Consider the following 24854-nt stretch of genomic DNA (forward strand, 5'->3'; position numbering starts at 1 on the left):
CACTTGAGTGGTGCATGTTCAGCATAAACACACAATAGGTCCAGACGTACAGTGTTATCAGGCAGGTAAGAGGGCTGGAATACAAGGAATCAGGTTGAATTAGTGGAGTCTGGACTGAAAGTTTGTGAAGTGGGAGTGTGAATTTTGCCCTTAAGGTGACAAGCTTATTTTTTCCATTTAGTTAAGCAAAATTTGTTTTTCTTTATATATTGTAATAACAGTTCTTAGGGTCAAAATTAGACTGCTGTGTACAGTCAGATAATCAGGGAGTGCACTGTTAGCATTTAGTGTGATCCTGTGAATAATTAGGGTTCTCGAAATACATCTGGAAAGTGAGGAATAACTTTGAGTCTCTGCAAACCGTTTAAAATAAACTAGTTATGTGTTTCACATTTTTAAGAGAGTAAAAATACCAGCAATCAAACCAACAAAAACAAATATATAATAATACTACTGTGATACAAATAACTACAACAATGAGATGCAATCTAATGTACAGTGAAAGTATAAAAAATAAAGAAATACACTGTTACTAAATAGATAATAAACTATATGCTTATATCTATGTACTGAGATGAATGTTCCTCTGCATTTGTGAATTTGTGTAACAGAACATGCAAATTTGTTACCAGAAACTTTATCATTATGGAAATGTGAGACAAACAAAACACAAGCCAAGAGTGATGCCAACTCCAATCTCTTCATGTTTACCAGAGGGGGCTTGTTCAGAGCGCCCCCTGGCCCTGAGCTCAGGCGCTGCTGTCAGACCTGTGTTCGACAAAGGCCTTGATAGGGTACTCACTGCAGTTCTGTTCGTCTGAGTTGTCTCCGCAGTCATTCTGGCTGTCACACCTCCAGTGGTCCGGGATGCAGTTGTTATTCTCACAGCGAAACTCATGAGGTCCGCACGTCTTTTCATCTTTGTACATGAGGAGCACAAACAAAAGCACACATGAGAATGGAGTCAAACTGCAGGAATATTAATAGTCTGCTCTACATCCAATTTTCTTGGTGCAATCATCGTTTCCTCCGGGTTACCCCCACAAGCAAGTCTGACGCTGGATTCAGGAGATGAACTCAGGGGAGGAGGGAGAGGAGGAAGAAATACCTGCCTCAGTGCTCACTAATCAACCTCAAAAACAAAACTACATGACAGTATTTTGTAAAAGTGAAATTTCGAGGAGCAACAGGGGAATTATAAGCAAGAAAACAAGTTATAGATTTATTTAGCAATGCATTGGACAGCCCTGTACCTCATTTTTTCCATGTATTTGAACTGAATTTTGTCCCTCAGGCTTTAACTAAAGTGTTCACCTGTCAAAGAATCAGGAAGTGCCTGGTTTGCATGCTTGTTGTTGTTAGCATTGCCATGATGGCAAAACCCAGCATTATTGCTACTTTAAAGTCATTTCTATACATTGACTGTAATGTACTGGTCAGTGTTTTTTTCTTGACAACTGGAACACAAAAACTTGGAAAAAATTTATACTGCAAACCTTTTAAAATTAACTACTTCTGTTTTCCACTTTTTTTCAGTAAAAATCAGGTAAAATTAAAAACATACCTGGAGTTGTTTTGTTTGATTCACACTGTTTAACACACAAACCCTGCATATTGAGGCTGAATTCTTCTCTCATAAAGAAAACACTCCACCTTGTGATGTCATTTGGAGATACAGAAGTGCTTTATTAAATCACACTATTAATGTGTAAAGTGCAATGAATTATTAATGTTCATGTGTTACATGCATGCCTTATAACTGAAGATAAGACCAACACAAGCAGAGTTCATGAAAGTGAATTTTACAGTGATGTTATGTTGATCAGTTTTTTTTCTTGTTTCAGAAGGTAGTGACTTCTGGTCAATCCAGCTCTCACAGCTGTGGCAACACGATCGACAAGAGGAAGATGAAGTCTTCCTCTAAGAAGAAAACTAACGATCATGCCTGCACAAAGACATACATCGTGTCAGATGATAAAAGAAGCGTTTCATGGCTCCTCTAATGAGGAAGAGCCGGAAAACATTTGAGCTTCTGCATTCTTCTTATATGAAGCACATCCCTATGGCTCCGCCTGCCCCATGGTGGTCAAGCCTCTAGCGGAGCTCAATGTGGGGCATTTGGCTCAAGTGTGCCACAAGATGAAGTCTAAAGTCCTGCTTCCCCCTAAGAAGGCAGTTCTGTTTTATGACGAAGCCAACTCCCTCAAGGTACACTGCTCTTTCTCTTGTTCTCTTGATAGTTTGTGAAGTTGTGTCTATAAGAATAACAGTGTGGTGCCATTTTTTTAAGAAACCTGCCCAGGACACTTGCGCTTCATCTTCAAAGGTGAAGGAGAGTGTCCTGGAGAAACACGTCTCCGCATGTTTCAGGAGCACACCGAGGCCTCTCAGCTCCACAGGATCGCAGAGCTCATACCTCTAAGGTAAAAAAAAAAAAAAAATATATATATATATATTCACTCAATTTGCAATTTGAATTTCAATTCAACTTGCACATTGTTTGAACAAAACAATAACCATTGTTCTCATTCAACTCAGACCAGTGCAACGCTTCCTTCAGCCTCGGCTCGTAAGCGTGCATATCCCACCGAGGAGAGTCCTGTCTATACACAGCAGCGCATAGCCCATTCTGCTAAACTTAAAGTTGCATATAAATGCAGTATTTCTTCTGACATCGCCTGCTAAATGTCCCACTGCAACACCGTGCGCACTGGAGCCTGCAACCCTCCTGGTCTCACAGTGATGAACAAGAAGACAATGGGCTCATGGAGGGTCTAGGGCTCAGAGGCATCTTTTACCATTGGATGACCGGACGCCAATGGTCCACATAGACACTATTTACTTTTATTAACTGCTGTTTGCTTCTGCAAAACAGAACAAAACTCAAAAAAAGTGTAATGTATTAAACTTACCTGGCCTTCAAATTTTGCGTTTTCACTTTTTGACAACAGAAAATATATCTACATCATATCAGTCCTTACTTTAAATATAATCATCTGGCACAACACATACACAGAAGCATTAAACAGGAAATCTCTATGTTATAATATTATCTGAGAGCCTTTCAAATACATGCACTCAATTATACATCACTTATAGTAACTTTCACTTTCTCATTTGAACCCACTGATTGCAAAGAGGTCATAGACAGTTTGTACAGAGATGAATTGCATGTACATTTATTATTGTTTATGCTTTCCGTTTTGTTCGGCATTTTCACAGTAAATATATATATATGCCTCCAGTGAGCAGTGATATGTGTTCTGTTTACCAGAGTAAATTATTCTTCAGTACACAGCCATCCACCTTAGCAATAAAAGCAGCTATAGGTGAAAACGGCAAACAGACTTCTCTTAAGTTTAATTCAAATAATTGTCACTCACTCCTGTCTGGTATTTTCTAACCAACTAATTTATACAATTTCAAACTATAATGTCATGAACTAAAAATCCTCAGACAGCTGTCAGTGTCCCTCCAATCATTCAAATGTATAGTATCAAAATCAATTGATTTGCCAATGCCAAGAAAATGGCAAACATAATGATTTATGGGAAGAAATAGAGGAGGTATTTCTAGTGTGTTCTGCTTTGTACTCTTACCATGTGAGCAAATGAAAATATGAATTGAATCTAAAATAAATAACGGTTATTGGTGCTATTTGTTACGGCATACAGTACAATACAATTTCTTTTACGAATACTACCACTATTTTACATCCTATTGCATATATAAGCAACAAATAACCACACAAACAAAAATAAATACAAAATAGTTTCTGTTGTATGATCTGTCAAGGTGATGTCATTACCATTCACACATTCTAATTCAAATGAAAAACATAGATTAAAAAACAACACCCGTAAAACAAAAAACAAAAAAAATAGATTTACGTTATTTATGTAAATTATCTGTTTTGTGGACATCTGTTCTTGGATTTCAGAATGATCAGAATCTACAACGGTTGCCAAGTTTGAAAACAAAACATCTTTTGAATTGGACAAACTCTTGAAAATGTTGCAGACAACAGAAAGCTCAAAATATAAGCCTATAGCATACACGCTGACTTACTAAGTGCAGACAAAGCATTTAACACATAAGGCTTTCTGTTGTAGTGTCATTCAACATTCTCCATTTGTGCCTGGCAGAAAGAGCATGAGATGGTTTGATACTCGCACTAGGCTACTCTGTCAGATGGCTTTTCAAAGTCGGGCTAAAAGCTCTCTGTAAAAATACCAGCAGACATCATCAGGGATAATGGCCAAGGTAGAGAGTGAGGGGGGATAGTGCATTTGGCCTGGCTGTCTTTCCAATGTGACAACAGGAGGCGCCGATCAGGAGGGAAAGAGTGAGTAGCACGGTCGGGGACATGAAGAAGAGATTCATTAGGAAGTAGCTCAGTCACTTAGAGCGTATAAAAGATGTGACGCAGCAAAGATGGACCTACTCTTCTCCCCTGTTAAGTCAGACCTCATTACGGCGCTAACACACACACACACACAAAAAAAACTTCCTCAAGGCTCTGTAGTAATTCAAAGTGGGAATTTCTGCAGTGAAGCTCCAACACTGTGTAAGGGAGTGGTTAGAATAATGCGGAAACAAAGTGCCAATATATACCAAGGTTAATCAGAAAAACAGAACAGAATAACAAAACAATTCAAGGACAACAGTAGTGCCAAGAGGGATCTAAACCAGCACTTATGCAATAGTCTGATATAGTATTTTTCCAGACGCTCAAAGTTGCATTACAATTTACTTCAATTATAGCCACAACTGACCAGAGGCAGACTCACACTTCACATTCATACTAGGCAAGGTCAATGAAGTGTCTTGCCTAAGGACACAGTGGCAGCTGGCAGAAGAGTCACTGCTGCCTCAGTGTCGTGTTTGGAATTCCAAGTACTAATTCCAAGATCTAACAAAATCGGTCATTGACAAAGTGGTACGCTGCTTTGTAAAACATATTTTTAGTTCAGTGTTTATCCTGGTGTAGTCCTTTGTCCCTTCTTAAGATGTAGGTTATATTTCTTTACAAAAAAAACCCAAAACTATTTAGCTATTTAGTTAAGATATTGTTTAGTCTTGGTTTGCAGTAGTTTTATTATTAAGTTCCAGCCTAGTGTTGTAGTAGCTGATTTTATAGCGACTTCATCCCTCAGCTCATGATTAGCATAACCAAAGTACAAAGGGATTTTTTTTTTGGAAAGTGAAACATCAGGCATCAAAGCAGATACTGTCTTTTAATGCCACTTAAAAGGCTGTTATATGCAAGGCACAGACTAATAACATCGCCAACAACCGCTATTATCCTTCCAGTGTCACTCACAACACCTGGCAGACAGTACTCAGGGAGTAGAGAGAAGAAAGCGCTTTTCTGGGCATTAACATAAACATGTAAACTGCAATTTAAATTTATTTTTCAGAAAAGTCTAGCTTATTTAGCCATAGGGAGTTTTTTATATTCTGTCTATCCTTGAAAATTACTTTAGCTTCAAATAAAGAAGTATTTGAAAATGTATAGCCACAAAATGTTCAATCCATGGTTTGTATTTAATAACACTGGACTGTAAAATTACTTTTACTATTTACCATTACTCCCTTCCTACTACTTACATTTAGCAGAAGATACAAGCTAGAATTGTTACCACTACTCCAACATACATACTGCAAATGCTAATAATATTACCTCTATACGTCTACTATGACTATTTGGAATAATTTGCTTATTATCTTGTAGAGATAATGGTGGTAGAAGCCTTCACCCCTTTAGTTGTACTGTGAGTAGTTTAATTTAAAGGTTAGGCAATTATGCTATAAGACAAGTCGCAGTATATTTTGATGTACCCTTCTTGTTACTGTTGTCTTTTCCTTGCATTTGCTACACACCGACTATGAGTTTCAGGGTGATTAAAGGTCCTATATCGGGGTCTCCAACCTTTTTCCACCGGCGAGCTACCTTTACAAAAAGAAAATGCCTAAGAGCTACTAGTTTTAACAGTAGGGTGACCAGATTCTAAACTCAAAATGTGGACACACCCGGGTTCCGATGTTTGGTATAAATAAAATTGTGAAAAGAGCGTGAAACATCATAATCTGAGGGGCTTCTGACACTGCATTTATTGCTTTGTTGTCATTTTCAAACACAGTTTTCAGTATTTTGGCACAACAAATGACAATTTCCGCTCCTCTTTACTGTTGGCAGGGATCAGATTAGATTAGATCAGAAATTGTGATAGTCCTGTTTTAGTCCTGGTTTAGACCCAATGTAGTCCTGCTTTAGTCTTAGTTTAGTTCTGGTTTAGATCAAATTGCTCAAAAACAGGGACACCTGGGACATCTCTTGTATAAAATTGGGACAAATCACTGGTTTTGTATAAATCTGATGGGACAGGGGACACAGGGCTCAAAACTGGCACTGTCCCAGGTAAATAGGGACGTCTGGTCACTTTATTTAGCGGTCACAAGAAATTGAGCATAGGAAAGCCTTAGATGGGAAACAGTTAGATATTTATACAGTATAAACCTTTATGCATTTATTAGTGCACAAACTTAGTCATTGATTAGTTAGTTTAATTAGTTGATTCAGAAATCCCTTGGCGAGCTACTTGGAAGGGGGTGGAGAGCTACTGGTGGTTCCCGAGCTACAGGTTAGAGACCCATGTCCTATAGTATGCAAAATTTACTATTGTGAGCTTTTACTCATTTTAGAACTTTGATACCTTTTCAAAAACATACCTGGAGTAGTGTTTTGTTTCATTCACACATGTTTGAGTAAACTTTTATTATTAGTCTGTTTACATCTCCAAAGCTCAAAATGCTCTGCTGTACCTTGTCATGTCATGTCCTTGTAGTTTTCAAGTTAACAATGACCTGTTACCTTTTGTTCAGTAGAGATTCACAATTCCAGGGCTGAAATTATCCATATGATTCTAGTGAAAGTGTCTGGAGTTTAAAAAAACAACAACAGTGGAGCGCTTCCTTTACCACATGACATCACAAGTTGGAGTGTTTTCTGTTTGAGAGAAGAACTCAGCAACAAAACACAACTCCAGAGATGTTTGTGATGAGGAAACATTACAGCATAGATCAGATATAGTGTAATATGGGCTCTTTAATATTTGCTCTAGTTTTGTCTATTAATGCAGCTATATAGATAAAGTAAGTGAGTAAACAGTCTTTTACAAACTTGCTGCCTTTCTCTGTCCCTAGCTGACCAACAAAGAGCGTTAACAGATGGAGCATGCCACGCTTTGGTCCACAACACAGCCAACATACACACACACACACACATTACAATTATCTATTTATCCGCCTGTCTAGGTTAGGAACGGAATCACAAAATATCTATTCAGGCCCGACGGCAAATTAAAAATTGAAGGCGTGATGAAAGGCAGCCATTCTCAGAAGAGGAAAAGAGACAGCTCGGAACCAGCTCTTTGAATTCAGACATTTTATTTTTTTCATTTTATGTTGTGAGCGATTTAAAGACAAAAGAGGAACCGACGAAAGGAACAATGGAACAGAGCACGGACGACAAAGCGCCTGGCAGACTAGATCCACATTTGGAGACATATCTGATGGCTGATAATAAGAGCCTAAATCAGACTAAAAGGCTTCAGTTTGATATGATGACTGACCACTGCATTGCTCTGACAACACAGGGCTTTGTAGCAGCGATGGAGACCGATTTTCATACAAATACTAGTACATACAAATAACTAAACTGGGTCTAAATCCTGTCTTTTAAATTGGGCTTTTAGGAGAATGTGGCTAACACAGGACGTGCAATGGTTTCTAGACCCTTCTGATCAGATACTTGAGGAAAATTAATTTACTTATCATATTGTTGTTTTTTTTTTAAGTATATCGCACTTTGAAATCATGAATCATGTTTTAAAGTGTTTGTTTTTCAGCCCATATGCAAGACATGTAACCTCAGTGGCACTGAGGATATTAACAGCACAGTGGTTGCATGAGTTGTAATACCAGCTGTAGTAGTAGTAGTAGTAGTAACCATAGTAATAGTCGTAGTAATAGTAGTAGTAGAAGAAGCAGTATCTCTAACAAAGGTAGTACATAGTGGTCACAGTAAACACTTGTAGTAGCAGCAGGTTTTCTTTGATTAAACTTTAGAATAAATCATTTGTTTACGTTTACTCAAGAACTTCATAAAATAGTACACTAATTAAAATTATAGTTTGTTTTTAGATTGTTGGAAAATGACATTGCAGAAGCAGTAGTAGACACATGAGCAGTAGCATCAGTATAAAGCAATACATGTAGTTAAAGAAGAGGTATTTACTTCACATTTGCATATGAATCTGAAATATTTCCTGCAAGCAGTGACTGAAAGTTCTCACCATCCCCTTAAACTGGAAAAAAGTCTCCAAGGTTGTTTATTTGCTACGGTAATAGTGTCTTTGACCTAAACTCAATTTGTTTGTGTGAGTCTGTGAGGGTGGGAGGCGCTGTGAGTGGTGGTGTGAGGGTCTCAAGTGCCTTTTTGAAGATTGGACTGTCATCCTCCTAAAATGCCAGAAACCTGAGATAATAATGCTAAGCTGTCCTTCAAAATATTCTGTTCTCCTCCTCCAAACACAAGGAATAAACTCTGTACATTTAGATGCAATGGGCTGAGTCTGAGACAAGCCAAGTGGAAAATGGCTGCAGAATAAATTAGGCGTTTTGTGCTTAAATTGAAAAGAACAGTGATGTCTAAACTGGGCTAATTTATGATTAATTAAGTGGCACAACTCACCACAGTTAGCCTCGTCGGAGCCGTCAGCGCAGTCTGGGTCTTCGTCACAGACCCACAGTTTGGAGATACAGTGCATGGATGCCTTACACTGGAACTGGTCTGGAGAACAGGTGCTCTCAGCTGCAAATACACAGGGATATTGCTGGGTTTCAGACATCACAATATAGGCAAGTGATTTTAATACAGATGGAGGCAGGAGAAATTTATGTTCAAATGCAGATTTTTGTAGTAACACAATGAGTTCTGTGTAGTTACTAACAGCCAGCATCAAGTTCAATATTTGTGAATTTGCCTTTTGAATATTTATTTTGAAAATACCGTGATATCAATAGGTAAAAAAGGTGCTTGCCCCCAATCTGAGAGTAATTGGAGACAGGAGAACATTGGGCTGACCCCGTATTAGCCACCGAGGTAAACAGCAGTGGCTCGCATCTACTGGTCCTCATTTAGGAAAATACACATTGATATCGGATTGATGATTTGGTCTGAGTACTCGCTAATACAACACCTGATAAATGTGCGCTATCGGAGCTTTTACAGATACTAGCACCAGTATCGGAACAATCCTATTTAAGATGAAACCAACAATTATCAAATTAAAACTCTTCACTAATAATAAATAAATGACTTTCAGATTTATAACATACAGTGTCAAAAAACAACAGATAAAAGCTGTACTGATTAAAGCTTTTGTCCTATATAAAGCACTTAAGATGTCCTCATATCCCATTAAGGTTTCATTAGACCGAGCCTCTGTGTCTGCTCATTGTAAAACCGCATTTTAATTTCAATGGTGAGGCGTTCATCATAAAGACCATTGTAAACTGTGTCCAATCAAAACCAGAAGTATTATAATGGCAGTAATTAAGCTACTATTTAATTAAACCATTTTCAAACATTTCTTTTTAAGGCTTGTCTTTCTTCTACTTACTTCCTTTGCACCGTGCTCCCTCTCTCTCTCTCTCTCTCTCCCTCTCTCTCTCTCTCTTACTCTGAGCTATTCTGCAATCACATGCAAGACAAATGCAGCTATCTTCACTGCTTGAATGGGGTGTGATATTCTGATGAGTTACATCATGGTACTGAAATCTGTTCTTATCCTGGCACTGATTCAATATCTAATCCCCATCCGACAAGAACAGGCTCCAACAAGGACTGCGGCTGCAATAGAGAGTGGTGTCTGTGTGCTGCTAATGGGCCCATGGTCAAAAGATACAGGTGACCCAGTTAAAATGAGTTTAAAAGTTGGTAATGAGATTTTAGGAGAAGAAGAAGAAGAGGAATCAAGTATAATGCATATAGATATAGAGGGTTATACATATTTAAATTCAAACTAATTGACTAATGCATTTTGACTCAAGAGATTTTGATTTGAGCGACATATTATGCTAGATTAAGGGGACAGGGGACAGGGGACAGACTCCAATCGCTTTCATACATCACTCTTCCTTCTTTCTTTTTATGTTATTTTTATTATTTTTATTTTATATTGCCAGCCTTTATTAGACAAAACAGTAATAGCTTGAAATGGCAGAGAAGAGTGGGGATATACATTCAGCAAATTGTTTTACTGAGGCTCACTGTACATAAACATTACGTAAGTTTGCTGATAAAGGGTCCACCAAATGTTTGTCTATGGAAATGTTATTACTCTGCCTTTCATGTTCCACTGTATGGCATTCATACTGTAACACTTCATAAATATGACTTGTAACTTAGCCCGCAGTCTCTGGAGTCTGGAGATAGAAACATTTAATGACCTACTGTTCCAGGGGGGAAAAAAAAGCATCTCCATGGACACTAAGACCACTAAGAACATGTTACATAGTGTATGGTTAAGTAGTATAGTATAGTATAGTATCTAGCCATCATTTCTTTTCAATTCATCCATTTTTGTCTAACCAAATTTCCTCACATCCTGAACTTCTCCATTTCTTGACTAAAAAGTTCTTGCGTCCTCATAAACCCCAACAGAAAAACAGACGCTATTATCAGGAGTATTACTGTGTATCTTTAACATAATACAGGATGCAGTAACATTAGACTATGCAGACAGTGTGGGCAACCTGATCAAAAGACACCATTCACATTCATACACAGCTAAAAGCCTAAAAGCCTCGAGCGGTGATGGCAAGAAGATGACTTACGGCAGTCGGTCTCGTCTTCTCCGTCTCCGCAGTCGTCCTGGCCGTTACAGCGCAGGTTAAGTGGGATACATTTCTGTTTTCTGGTGCACTTGAACTGACCCGACAGGCAGATGTAAGTCTCTGTGAAAGAAAAGCAGGGACCAGATCAATAGTGTGAAAATAAAGGCGTGCTAACACGTGGAGCTGGCACTGGCAGATTACTGACACTTCCTGGGTGGGATTTTGTGTCCATGTGTCTGCGATGATCTTATTGTCATTTTATACACTGGAAAAAAAACATGAACCTGTTTTTCTCATGTATTTGAGCAGTACATATATATTGTATTATCAGCTCTTGAGGATGCTATCAGCATATGATTTTTTTGTGTGTTTTATTGTCTGACAATCAGGAAGTGTCTCATCAGCATGCTAGTTCTTGTTAGCACTACCAGATGCTAGAAATGCATTGCGTAAGTAGGGAATAACTTTGGATCATTGCAAGCCATTTTAAAATTAACTAGTTCACTAGCACATTTTAAGACAGGAAAAATCGAGGACAGTGCCTTTGAAATGGATATGAATCTTGATTTGAGCAGTCTTGAACTGCCTTATTTTATCTAGGTTGTATGGCTAGATTTTTAACATTTCAAAGTACATTTTACTGATTTCTGTGTTTTTTTTCTAATTTCAAGCAAAAAATATCTTTACATGGAGGAAGAAGTATTGTAGTCATATGGTCCACTCAGACTAGACCAAATAAAACATTGAAGCGACTTGGTCCACTGATGGATTCACTTTCTTACTGATGAAAATACACTGAAAGTCCAAAGATCATTCTAGAACTAGTCAAATGACTTGAAATAATTTGAATTAACTCAAGATACATTGTAATGAAGTGTCATGGCAGCAATCTTGAATATTATCATATGTTTCTGTATGTGTTTCCATTTCATAGGAATGTACACCACAGTAAGCCCATTTTAAAAGTATCCTTCAGCTTGGTAGGTCTGAACCATGGGTAATTCTACAGTGAAAATAGTGGATGTTGCTCCTTGTTTTATTCAATGCCTTGACAAAGACATATTGGGTTACTTTGCTTGAATCTCAAAGAGGAAGCTGGTTTGTTCCAGGCATACTTATGTGGTGCAACAAACAAGAGAATGTTTATACTTGATATATTATCCATATGTTTAACAACAATGATCACATTCATCACTTAGATTACCTAAATGTCTGCATATTGATCTCTTAAGAATATCCGTACTTATATTACTAATGTTACATAGCTATTAAAGGGTTTCAAACAACACCGCAGTCACCACTGATATAGCAGTTACACAACTGAAATCAAAAGATTAAACAGTATATTTTAACACAAAAAATGGTTTGGATAAATACTTCTTTCACCATTTAAGATTATGCTATGTTTTTGATAAGTTTCCAATTGACTGTCAACTGTACATAATAATGCTTTTATTTAGTTCATATTTATATAGGAGATAAACCAATGCAATATACAGCAATATCAGTTGTCCAATGTAGTAAAGACTAATTAATGATTGCACAGTAATTGTGCTTATCAGTAAAAGTAAAAGGCATGGTTCGTACCACAGTTAGCTTCGTCTGAGTTGTCACCACAGTCGTTCTCTCCATCACAGATAAAAGGAGGCAAAGCACAGAGCCCTGTGCCGCACTGGAAACGGCCCGGCTGACATTTGAATTCAGCTGTAAAAAAGACAATCAAAATCACCACAGGAGCAAAGAACAGCCTGAACTTAACCCTTTCAAGAAGTACAAGTTAGGAGCTATTCAAGGCCCCATGTTTTGTGCCGAATCTGAATAGATCTGTCAATTAAAACAGAAGATTCCTGCTGGCAGACATACCACCTGCATACTGACATGGAGACGGATATGTTTTTGCCCATTCTTTGGAACATTCCAGGCAAAGCAATAGCATCACTATGGAGACGGGCAAGAGCCATGCTTTCTACCAGACTATTTTTGAAGTCATACTAAACATTACCTTGTGTAAAGGTCATATTCACAACAACGCATCACTCGTGGTTGACAAAATTATTCTGATAATTTAGATTAATTTCATCAACCTAGTCACATACTTCAGGAATGGTACCAGATTTTGTTGTTTGGTCATGGTTAAAAAAAATTAGTAATTGTGATATTTCTTCTCATAATAAATGAACACTAAAATTCTATATTATGTCATCTTCCCTCACATCAAGAAAACTCAATCTCGTGTCTACTGGGAATTGTGCCTCATCTCACCCTTATTTCTGACAGCAACCTTCTAAAACATAGAGCTATTTTTGAAATCATATTAAATGTGTAGCCTTATGTTTGTAAAGGGCATATTCACAACATCATAACACTCACGGCAGTCAGCGGGCTCGTCTGATCCGTCCCCACAGTCGTCCACCGTGTCACATTTCCACCAGAACGGGATGCATTCGTCAGTCCCACAGCGAAACTATTACAGAGAGAAAAACACATTTGAAGTCAACATAAACACACAGATTTTCAACCTCCTTCAAAGTCGAAATCAATGCACGAGGTTTCTCACAACTCGCAACATATGTCAGAAGAGAAAGCACAGTGTTAAAGACCAAAGCAATTTGTCTTAAGGAGAGAAAATGACTGACCGCAGGCAAAAGAGGAGCTGTATGTTTGAACTACAGCCAGCAGGCATAGCATTTTAACCATGGGGTATGGGCGAAAAGGTTTTTATACTATGTATAAGCATTTTATACCATTTGCATGTAGATTTGTATGTAAAATATAGTGCATTAACATTTGGGTGCAAAATATTAGCCTAATAACGGCCTCTAATATTACACTTACTTACAGATGCAGTGTGTAACTTTCTGAAGGTCTCACCTGCATGATTCCATGGACATAAAAATTGAAATTATACTTTGGAACTTCTCAGTGGAGACAGATTGACTTTATATTTATTCCCCAGTATGGCATAAAACCTATGGAACAACTTCTCCATGGAAACAAGCAGGAGGAGGCCCTCCTCTAAGCCAAATAGGAGTCAGGTTTGTGGAGATGCAAGCCTGCTCACAGTAACGATACATGTTTTTCAATGCCATGAACACAACCAAAAAAATGAAAAAAGTGGCAAAAGTTACATACTGTCCTTTTAAATATTATCTGTATATCTTTAGAACCACAATTATTTAAGTATAAGTAAGTAAGGTGGGGAAAAATAATTACTTCCTAAGATCTTTTTTACTGATGGGGATGTATGTATGACTATATTCAAAATAGAGTTCATATTTGTTTAGGATAAATACTGAAAGATTTAAAACTGATAAATAAATGCTAAAAAGTTTGTAACACTTTAAAGATTACCTTAATCTCCTCCCTGATGGTTCTAGACTTCACAGTAAAGCGCTGTCCCACTTACCTGGCTGGAAGTGCAGTTGGAGAGGCAGGTTTTATTGTCAGCGGCCAAGTAAAAATTAGTTGGACAGGCACATTTGTGTTCTCCACCGGGGGACAGCAGACACAGGTGGCTGCATCCTCCATTTGCGATCTGACATTGGTGTTTGGGAACTGCGGAGTAGGACAAAAAAGGACAAGCGGTGCAGCTCAGTACGCATTACACAAATCATTTGCTTCTTAGCGGGGTAAAGAGTAGCCAGGGTAACAGGATACAGTGGGGTAGGAAGGCGTGGGTCTGTACTGTGCCAGATGGGTCTCGTACCTTCGGGCTGGCGCAGGGAGTGGTAGACCTTGATGGATTTGATGGCCTGCCAGGAGTTGAGGAGCTCCATTCCCTGAGCACCAGTGGTCTTGTGAGCACGGCGCAGAGATTTGGACTTGCCATCGGTCCAGTAAACAAAGTCCTCAAACAGGGTCAGAGCCATGACCCCCTGGATGTGATCGTAAGACACTGAGGAGGGGCAAGTTTAAGAAGAGTTAGTATGATTGTGATAAAAGATGTCCAATTGCTATTTAACTCTCTGGATTAAATGTGACCTTTTCAGTACTACTGATGTTCATTTGACAATATTTGTGACAACAGATTGATTGATTTTAAGTCCTTTTTAGATATTGGGTTATTGCTGGATTACAGATGACATCACTATATTCAACTGGCCAATAACAATTTAACAAAGATGGGGCAAGCAAACATTGTTAAAATGCTGTTTTATTTGTTGAAATATAGCAAAATGTATGTTCTAGTAATCACTAAAGGAATTTTCCTTTTTCTCAAATTACAATGCATTTTAGTGATTAGGAGCAACTAGCTCTTGCCCCCCATTTAGCTGTATGACATCTTTGTGAGAAAATCCCATATTCAAGTAGCAAAATTACACATGATTTTCAAAAACATACATTTCCATAAACCTGTAACAACCTGATAAAGGCTTTTAAAAATAAAAACCTTACCACTATGATCATTTATCAAGTGAAACCAATGGAAGTAATGATCAGCAACAGACAACTGTAAATGTAGTATCACAAAAACAGCCCCAAAACAAATAGTTTAATAAAATATCCATATGCACTAAATTGCAATGAAAAACAAATGAACTGGACTAAATGTTATTAAATAAATTATATCAACTTGCTCAAAATTCAAATAGGCAGTATGTTAATAACAAGATGATCCTCAATACAACTTGCAGTATATGTCCAGACATAATACAATAAAAGTTCAAATGTAAGGACCGCCACTAAGTCACCTTTGTGTCTTTGGGATCCGTCCATGTTGGAGAAGAGGATGTGGTTGTCATCGGCCCAGTACAGCCTCTTGTTGGTGTAATCAATGGTGAGGGCAGTGGGGCTCAGCAGCTCTGAGTCAATGATAACCGTCTGGCCCCTTCCATCCATGCCAATGCGCCCAATGTAAGCAGGCTCGCAGCAGTCCACCCAGAAGACAAAGCTAGCACAAGGAGAGAGGAGATAAAGGTGTATAAGCATGGCAAGAATTCAAATGAACGCTGGTAGAAAGGTAGAATCCCTAAAATGAAAGCTGGCTTTAGGAATTTGAGAAGACATCCATGTTAAGCATTTTAAAATGGTTACTCTAGCCTCAAGCAGTGGAATAGTTGTATGGATTATGTTTTCATGTTACACTTTTTGTGAACTTCAAATGATTGCTGTTCTCAAACCTGGTAACACACTCACCTCCAAGTATGAGCCAATCAGCAGCCCCTACCTACAGATGATTATCAAATTGCTATTCAATTCATCATGTATTCATTGTGTCAATTTAAGTAGCTAGAATACTTTAGAGTATTATGGCCTACTTAAAAGTGTATTTTGTAACTTTTCATGTGGAGAGTTTATCACCTGTTTGTCTCCATGGTGATGTTACTTGAGCTGGGACATTCCCTTGTATGCCAATAAACTTACCTCTGCACAGTAAGATGAATAAACTAGGGCAAGGTGTGTTTTAAAGGTCAGATCTCTGAATGATTTTTAGCAATTAAACACCCATAACTGAAAAATAGATGAGTGAATGCAGTACTGTGGAACATTTCGGCAAAGTAACAACATCTGGAGACAAGCAGACTTTCAATAAATGCATATAACTAATGCAAAAGGGATAACTGATGTGAACTAAAGCTAATATCGATGGTAAAATCAATCATAATAGTAAAACTTGAAACTTAAAATATTTTGGAGTATTATGCATTTTGTTACTGCGATATGAGTGAAGACTGAGTACCCAGTCTGAGGGTCCAGGGAGAGGTCTGTGGGGTTTTTGAGCCCAGAGCTGATGAGCACTGTGGGGTAGAGACCATTAGCTTTGGACACCTCCAGAGTTTTCCTCTCAGCATCACACCAGTAAAGATTTTTCCCAATCCAGTCCACAGCCAACGCACTGGGAACCGAGGTCCTGTGTACAATCTGGAAAAACAAGAGACAAGAAACTCAGAGTGAAAAGCAAGGCATTTCAATTTATTCACAGGATGAATTTTCTCATTATAGGTGCCATTTTCAAGACTTTTAAAATTTTAACAGGGAAAATATTGTTAATTTTTATCATCATATCATTTTTATCACCTTGAGTAGTCACCTGTCAGACTTGCTCATGGTCACAAACACAAGTACTTAATAGTACTGTAAAAAGTCCCAATTACAGTCAGAGAAGTCTGTAAAAGCTATTATAAAGGAATATTTGTAAATGTATGTATTTTTATCTTCACTGAGGATAAAGTTAATGGCAGACTCATTGTACTTGATAACTTTGAAACTGGAATTGATAATTCATAGCTTCCTGTTGTGACATTTTGAATATTCACCATTCAAAAAGAAATACAATATTATATAGTTTTAAATTATATAATTTTAAATTGTTGATTTATATAACACTGGTAAATCTGAACCAATATATACTCTAGATAATTTGTTCTTTTGGCCAGCTTGGCTTTAACTATTATATTTTCCCCTCGGAATAAATAAATGCAATTCTGATTATAAGGTTTAAAAACGAAAACAGTATTTTGAACCATTTTGACAGCAGCTTTTATGTAAATGTCATAGTAAGAAAGAACTGCAAGGCAAAATGAATTCAGTGACTGTTTTACCTCGGTTGAATGTTAAAGTAACTCTAGCAAGGAGAGAGCTTGTAGCGTTTCTGATTGAAGTTGAATGATTGAAAATTTTATTTTGAATATAAATGTAATTCTAAGGTGTTTTTTTCAGAATTATGTAAAAACATTACAAAACCCTGTATGAAGTCTTCCTAAAGTCTCCAAAATGGTTAATCTCCAAGAACATAACATGGCGTGCAAAAACAAAATCCTCCTCATCTATATTCCTCGATGCGCACTTATTATGCCAGCTGGCAGAATAAAGCCAATCCTCTAAAAACACAACAACTTTGTCTGTAGTCCCAGTAGAGTCGCAATCTGTCATTAAAAGACATGATGGACTTTGAAATCCTTTCTGTCATCATTTGCAAAAAGTATAGTCTTGGCAAAAAGACCAGAGCCTTCCCTTATAAGCAGTAATTGGACCCGTACTTAGCCTCAAACTGTCACTGTTGTGTCACTCATTGTGAAGTATTTTCATCAAAACTGCCTCCTCGGGCAATAAAGACGATACAGGCTGCATAAGGCCTGTCCCAGTCTCAGTATCCAATAACATCTCCCCTTTCAGTCCATTTATCAGTGTAGGGGGATATCCGAAGACCGGACACAATTTATGGATAGGGCTATCATGGACACAGATAAAGTTGTAGCTCAACTTTGTGCTACTTTTTTGACATTTGAGTGACTATTTTTGATGTTCACTTTATTCAACCTAAGCTTTATAACCTAAGCCAACAGTGGTTCTGTTCAAGATTCTCGCTCAAGATCTGGAGATGGGTCACCGGGTACATTGTAATCCAACTGCTCCTGACAGTCCACACTTGTCCCAGTGGCATTGAAAGAGTCAAATGAAGGACAAATCCGTATGATACAAAGAGTCTACAAATACAAAAACATATTTAATTTCAAGTGACACAATAAATGTCTTAGTGCTATCTAATACATTATATAAGATTAAAGGGTTAAATATTCATGTATTTTTGATGAATTTTGTTTTTTGTTGAAATTATCGACAGAAACTGATTCGATTTTGCCTCCTCTTGCGTCTGGTGAAGATGATTATTAATATTATTATATAAAAGGATACGATCTAACCTCTTCTTTTTATACTGTTGATAATTATACACAAAACCCACTTGAAGCAATAATCAGTGCTATACTGTTAAGCATTCAAACCAAGGAACAACAAAAGAAATCTATACCCTTTTCTAAAACAAAACAAGGAGCTCACAAATAGAAAGAATAGAAAGCAGCCATACATCTTCAGTATGACAATTGAACAACAGACAATAACATTTCCGGAGGCAGAGACTAGCACAGCGCCGTATCTCCTTGTGTCCCTGCCATTCCCTGTTAGCCGTGAGAAGTGGCCCGGGCTGCTCTCGTATCAGCAGATATCAGTGCCTCATCTAATTAACACAACGTGAGAATCCCAGTCTCGCACAGTTTGTCCTCTCGCTAAGCAGTGGCATCGGCTCCAACTGTGCGGGCGCTGGAAGCAATTGAGCTGAATAAACCTAATGCTCTAACACAGACAACACAGCACTGGTAATGAAATATAGGACTATTGTATGGGCCTGTAGCACGTTCTGAAGTATGATGCATTTACGTAAAAAAAAAATTGAGATAAACAATCAGTACTGAAGAACATTACTAGGGATACTGTGTAACCCAAAACAATTACACACAGTTAAGCCTTTTCTAAATGACCATAATCATATCTCTCAAACAGTGCTGTAATGCAGAGTGTTTCTCCCCTCTCTCTCCCCCTTATTTAAACTACAGCTGTCCTGTGCAATAAAAGCTTTTAGGCTAGGAAAAAAAAAAAAGAAATAAATGCGTAAATAAATAAAAAGTATGAATAAACACTACTTAATTCATTAAAAAGCCTGTTCTCATTAGTCAGTGCTGTGCTGTGTAATAAGGGTTCTGAGAGTCACTGCCTTATATTTGTCTCAATGGAGGAGAGAACTACTATGAAAATAACAGGCGCAATTTTCTTTTGCAATAGGTCGATATTAAATTGAAGTTAATTATCTGAACCTAGACACCTATAATAAGATAAGAAAAAGTGCCTCATTAGTGTAAATAAGACAGAAAAATAGTGAGCAATGTTCACACTCATCATGATTCGATTGCAGTTTAAACGTGATGTAGACAATGTTTAGTCCTAGTCTAGTCCTGGATTTTACTGTAATGTGAGTGTGAACACAGCTTTAGTCGATATGATTATTATTGTGACAGTTCTGCAAATGTCCCTTAACGGTCATCCATGAGTCGGCGCTCCTCTCCCCTGACCCAGAAAAAACCTCAGAGACTTGAGTGTGTCATTACCGCTGCAACATTTATCTAAGCTGCTGGTAATACGGCCATTATCCCGAACATGCGCTAAAGATGGAGACTGTCTTTACACCTATAAAAGGCTTGCATCATCAGTGAATGACCAGTCATAATAAACCACTTAAACTCTACTTTTCACAGGCCGATTATTCATCTCAAACACAAGGAGAAGAACTACACAGCGCAGCCATTAAGGTTTTCTACTTATATATGCATTTTAAAAAGAAATATTACCAAGAGTTTCTGAAGATATACGGCTAAGACGTCATTTGGTAGACGCAGGCAATCTTCAACTAACTCAAAGTTGAATTTTTTTGACAAGGCAAAAGAAATATCAGTGTGGAGGTATTTTAGTACTTGTAGTAGAGTTGTATTTGTAGTTGCAGTGGGTGAAGCAGTAACGGTAGTAGGAAAAGAAGTAATTTTAGTAACAGCAGAAGTAGCAGCAGAAGATTCAAGATCGTATTGTCATTGTCATAGAGAGCATAATTTCATTCAGAGCATCGGACATAGTTTTGATGTAAAACGCAATACAAACATGCAAGAGCCAAACCAATAACCTCTGAGTAAACATTAGCACAATAATGACTCAGTCCAGGCACACACATCATAAACAGTAACAGACGTAGCAGCAGCAGGGGCATACAGTCAGGTCAGATAAGTGGAGTGCTTATGTCATTATGCAACAAGTCATAGTAGTAGTAGTAGTAGTAGTAGTAGTAGTAGTAATATGGCAGAATAAGTGACAGTGTTACCTTGAGGTCGCTCCCATTGAGGCGCATCCTGTTGATTTTGCGCCCGCTCGGCCTGGTCGAGTCAACCCAGTAGATAAACTCCTTCTTGTAGTCAAAGTCAATGTGGATGATGTTATTGAGACCCTGAAAAAGACAGAAATATACTGTATATAAGATGGCTGTCCTCCACTACTCAGGAAGAATGACAAATGCGTAAACTTTTGTATTTTAAACAGTGGATTTACACAAAGACTGGTATGTATTCTTCTTGCAGTCCTGTATATGTGACATGAATTTGTTTATGCTCTGAAGAGGCCTGCTTCTGCTTCTTTTGTAAAGAGTATTGATTTTGGATTTTCTCATATTTAAGGCAGTGAGTCAATCCTGCAGTGTGTATATAGTCAAGTTTTTCTTTTTTTCTTTATCTAACATATGTTTAAAGGTTAACCAAAATGACAGCTACAGAAACAAATGTAAACAAACCTAGGGTCAAATAAGAAACTATTACAAAATACTTACAGAAAAGTACATGGCAAGACAAAATCTATACTCCACTATAGCCTAATATTTCTAGGTTTTTTCACAGGGATTTCATCACCTCAGGAAGGGTTAAGGATTGCACTATCTAGTCCTTTTTTCAGAGATAACTCTAGACAAAATCAAGATAGCATAGGATAGCATGCTTACATAACATTTTATTATGCCACATGCATATGACATAACAAAAAAAGGTACTTCTGAACAACAAACAAACAAACAAAAAACCCTCCCCTCCCCTATTCTGCGAATGCAATCTCCGTGTGAACTGTGAAGGTGTGGGATTAATCTGACAGGAGAAATGAGATGTGTTCATCAGATCATCAGCCTCTTTACAGACAGGTGCCAAAATGTCCCCCGGGAGTCCCCTTCTGCTGGTGCTGTGATTCTGATAGCAGTTGTACACATGAGAATCACAGCACAGCGCTTCTATCCATGCCTCTATATCTGCTACCACCCTGTCAATTTGTCCTCCTTTAACACTTTGTGAAAACTAACCAGCCAAAAATGAATCAGCACTAAGAGGACATGAAAGTTACATATTAAAGGTCCTATATTATGTTATTTTCTGATCTATGTTACAATGCTGTTTAATCATCAAAAATAGTCTGTTGTTTCATTCACGTCTAACACAAAAACCCAGCACATCCGAAAACACTCGTTCCACCTTGTGATCTCATGTGGTAATACAGGAAGTGCTCCACTGTGTTTTTAAAATCCATACACCTTCACTAGAATCAACAGTAAAATGCAGCTGTTATCTTGAAAACTACCACAACATGACATCACAAGTTGGAACAGGGCATTTTGAGCTTTGCAGATGTACACAAACACACATAAGGGTTACTCAAACATGTGTGAGTGATATAAAACACAACTACATACATGTTTTTGAGGAGATAACAACATTATTTCATGGCTCAAAGCTGATAAGAGTCAATTCTGTGTAATATAGGACCTTTAATTTGATGTCCATGGAGATACCACTATGCCAAGTTACAGGTCAGATCTGTGGAGAGGAAACCATGCTCACACTAAGACTGCATTACTGTCTAGGTATTTCTGATAAAAAAAAAGCACATTAAAAAGATAAGTTAAATGCTATACCAAGGAACATTCATGGCAAAGCAATCGCCATGAAAACAAGCCAGTGTCGGACCCGCCACCGTAAAAGTTGCATAGTGTAATTGGAATATAGTAGTAAGTGTGTGTTTTTGTAAGGTAAAAGGCTTGTATCATTAGCACATTCAGTAGAGCAGTGCATGACAGATCTATATTTCTGTCTTTGAACTTTCGTATATTTTCTCAGTTTGTTTTGAGTTCGTTCTTTTTGCGCTTTCAAAGGCTTTTTTATGAATAAATATTGATTTTTAGTCAAAACACTAGATATGCTGAAGATGACGCACACTGACAAAATGTCCATAACAGAGTGAATCTGGGAAGAAACATTAAACAAACATGTTACGCCTCTGTGAAAGGTTCAAGAACAGGACTGAATTTAAACACGCAACTGCATTTTCCCCCTTTTACATTCACACTTTCAAAGGCCTTGTATAGATAGATATAGATTTTTGCACCAACATATTTATTACTTGCTGTACATTTAGTCCATTTGCTATAGATTCATAAACTATAGCTATACTGCAAAATGGCCCAAAACGTTATGTGAAGAATACCCTACCAATGTGTAGTACAGAGTCATAAAGTGTATAAAGTGGACCAAGAGACTGTGAGGTCACCCATAGCATTCAGCTCCACTCAAATGAACCTCATGAGGCTAACAATTATAGTAGTGAATTTGGAGCCAAGTTCCATATTTGGAATAGAAACTTATTTACTGATATAAAAGCATCAGGATCATGTAGAGCAGGTAAATACGAACATTTTAAGACCAAAATGACGAGACTCACTGCAGCAGTTACAGAGAGAGTGGTGACATTTTTTTCTTTTTTTTTTTTTGTCGGTTGGAGCCAGAAGGGTCCCGATGCTCACTTCCTATTTGGAACATGGCAGCTAGGGGTTTAGCTATACCCTTTTATATATACAACCCATAGGAAGAGCAGTAGATCATAAAATTTGAGAAAGGTTAATGAAAAGATTGAGAAGATAATAAGATAATAGTAATAGGAAATTCATGGCATGATTTGCTACAGTGAATGAGTGAGTAGTGGTTATACAGAAGAATTGCTTGCAGGAACAATGAGGTCCAGATTGACTCAAATGACTGACAATAGGGAAATGGTTTAATTTTGATGACAGGAGTGACAATTTCTAACAGTTGGATGATAGAATTCAATATGAAATATTTATTGTTTCTGAGTGCTTTAGATCCATTAGTTCTGAACTACCAGGTGGTAATATATCAAGTAGGATCTGAATCAGGGCAGGCACAATACCTTTTATTTATTATAACGCCTACGCTCTGGAACTCCCTCCTACCAGACTTCTGCGATATAGACTCACTATCCGTGTTCAAAACTAGACTAAAAACTAGCCTCTTCTCTCTGATTTTATTTTTAATTTTATTTTATGTGTTACCACTTGTATTTGTTCATGTCTTTTAAGCCTTTGTAATGAGTCCTTGAATGTCAAGAAAGGAACTAATAAATACATTTAATTATTATTATTAAGATGTTTCCAGTGAGTCTAGCTTTGATTACAAGTTACAAGATTTATGAATAGGGTAGGGTGACCAGATTTTCAAATTAAAAAAAAAAACTGGGACATCCCTGGTTTAGGTTGGTTGGTATAAATAAAATTGGAAAAAGAGTGTTGTAATTAAGGGAAATAGTTCTGCACTTTACCAATGTGAGTCAGCATAGTCACATTTTCTTTGTGTTTTGGTCATTTTTAAGCAGCTTTTCTGTATTTTACCGAAGCAAGTGACAATTTATGCCTCTCTTTACTGTTGGCGGGGATCAGATTAGTCAAAAAGAAATCACTGGTTTTGGATAAATCTGATGGGACAGGGGACACAGGGCTCAAAACTGGGACTGTACCAGATAAATGTGGACATCTGGTCACCCTAGTATAGTGTATACATTTTTTTTTGACCATCCTAATATCCAGAGACTTGCATGCTACATGTATGAAACTATTTACATGCTAGCATAAACTGTTTAGTATATCCAAGAGACTTCTTGGATACTATAGAAATGCTCTAATGGAACAAAATTAGAGATAATTACCTTGATTGACATGTGCTTGCATTGTATAGTCTGTACAAAGTAGTCAAGCTTTCCCTAACTTCTTCAACTAACAACATCAGATCTGTGGACAGAGCTCCAATGTGGGTCAATTAGGAAGTGACAAAACTGTTTCTCACCTGCTTCAAGATGGTGTAGTTGGAGCCATCCACACTCAGTTTGCGGATCTCATGATGGTCAGCCATAATGAGAAAAGGCTCCTCAGCTGTAATATGAATCACACTTTGGTAAGAGGACCTGCACAATCTCAATAATGAATGCATTTGGGTGCTGTGCTGTGTAATCTAATGAGGCCGACCTGACACAGCCTTGCAGATATTGGGGTTGCGCTCCAGGGCCTCGTAGCCGTCCACGCACAGACACTTGAAGGAGCCGTAGGTGTTGATGCAGCGCTGGCTACAAGGCAAAGTGGTGGAGCATTCATCAATATCTACACAGGTTTTACCATCGTCTTTCAAGTGGAAGCCTGGCCAGCATTTGCACTGCGGAGGACACAGAGAAGACAGAATGAAAAACAGAACAAGTTTGGTTAGAGAATGTTGATGACATCAGCTGCAAATAATGAATATATTGAATACAATTGTATT

At 37.7% G+C, this 24854-nt stretch overlaps 1 protein-coding gene across 1 annotated transcript in view; it reads right to left on the minus strand.

Moving 5' to 3' along the window:
* Positions 1-24854, minus strand: part of lrp1bb (low density lipoprotein receptor-related protein 1Bb) — a 378766-nt gene that overhangs the window by 57366 nt on the left and 296546 nt on the right. Inside the window, exons 55-66 of the mRNA XM_055149901.1 lie at positions 24566-24749; positions 24387-24472; positions 20546-20668; positions 16583-16764; positions 15594-15793; positions 14609-14797; positions 14309-14457; positions 13273-13366; positions 12490-12606; positions 10903-11022; positions 8756-8875; positions 803-919 (exon numbers count right to left, since the gene is read on the minus strand). Of these exons, the coding sequence (XP_055005876.1) occupies positions 803-919; positions 8756-8875; positions 10903-11022; positions 12490-12606; positions 13273-13366; positions 14309-14457; positions 14609-14797; positions 15594-15793; positions 16583-16764; positions 20546-20668; positions 24387-24472; positions 24566-24749 (1681 nt within the window). The remainder of the gene's footprint in view (positions 1-802; positions 920-8755; positions 8876-10902; positions 11023-12489; positions 12607-13272; positions 13367-14308; positions 14458-14608; positions 14798-15593; positions 15794-16582; positions 16765-20545; positions 20669-24386; positions 24473-24565; positions 24750-24854) is intronic.

This window comes from Boleophthalmus pectinirostris, unplaced genomic scaffold (genome assembly GCF_026225935.1).
Source record: "Boleophthalmus pectinirostris isolate CB_2022bp ecotype Guang Dong unplaced genomic scaffold, ASM2622593v1 HiC_scaffold_1, whole genome shotgun sequence".
In the NCBI taxonomy this organism is placed as follows: Eukaryota; Metazoa; Chordata; class Actinopteri; order Gobiiformes; family Gobiidae; genus Boleophthalmus; species Boleophthalmus pectinirostris.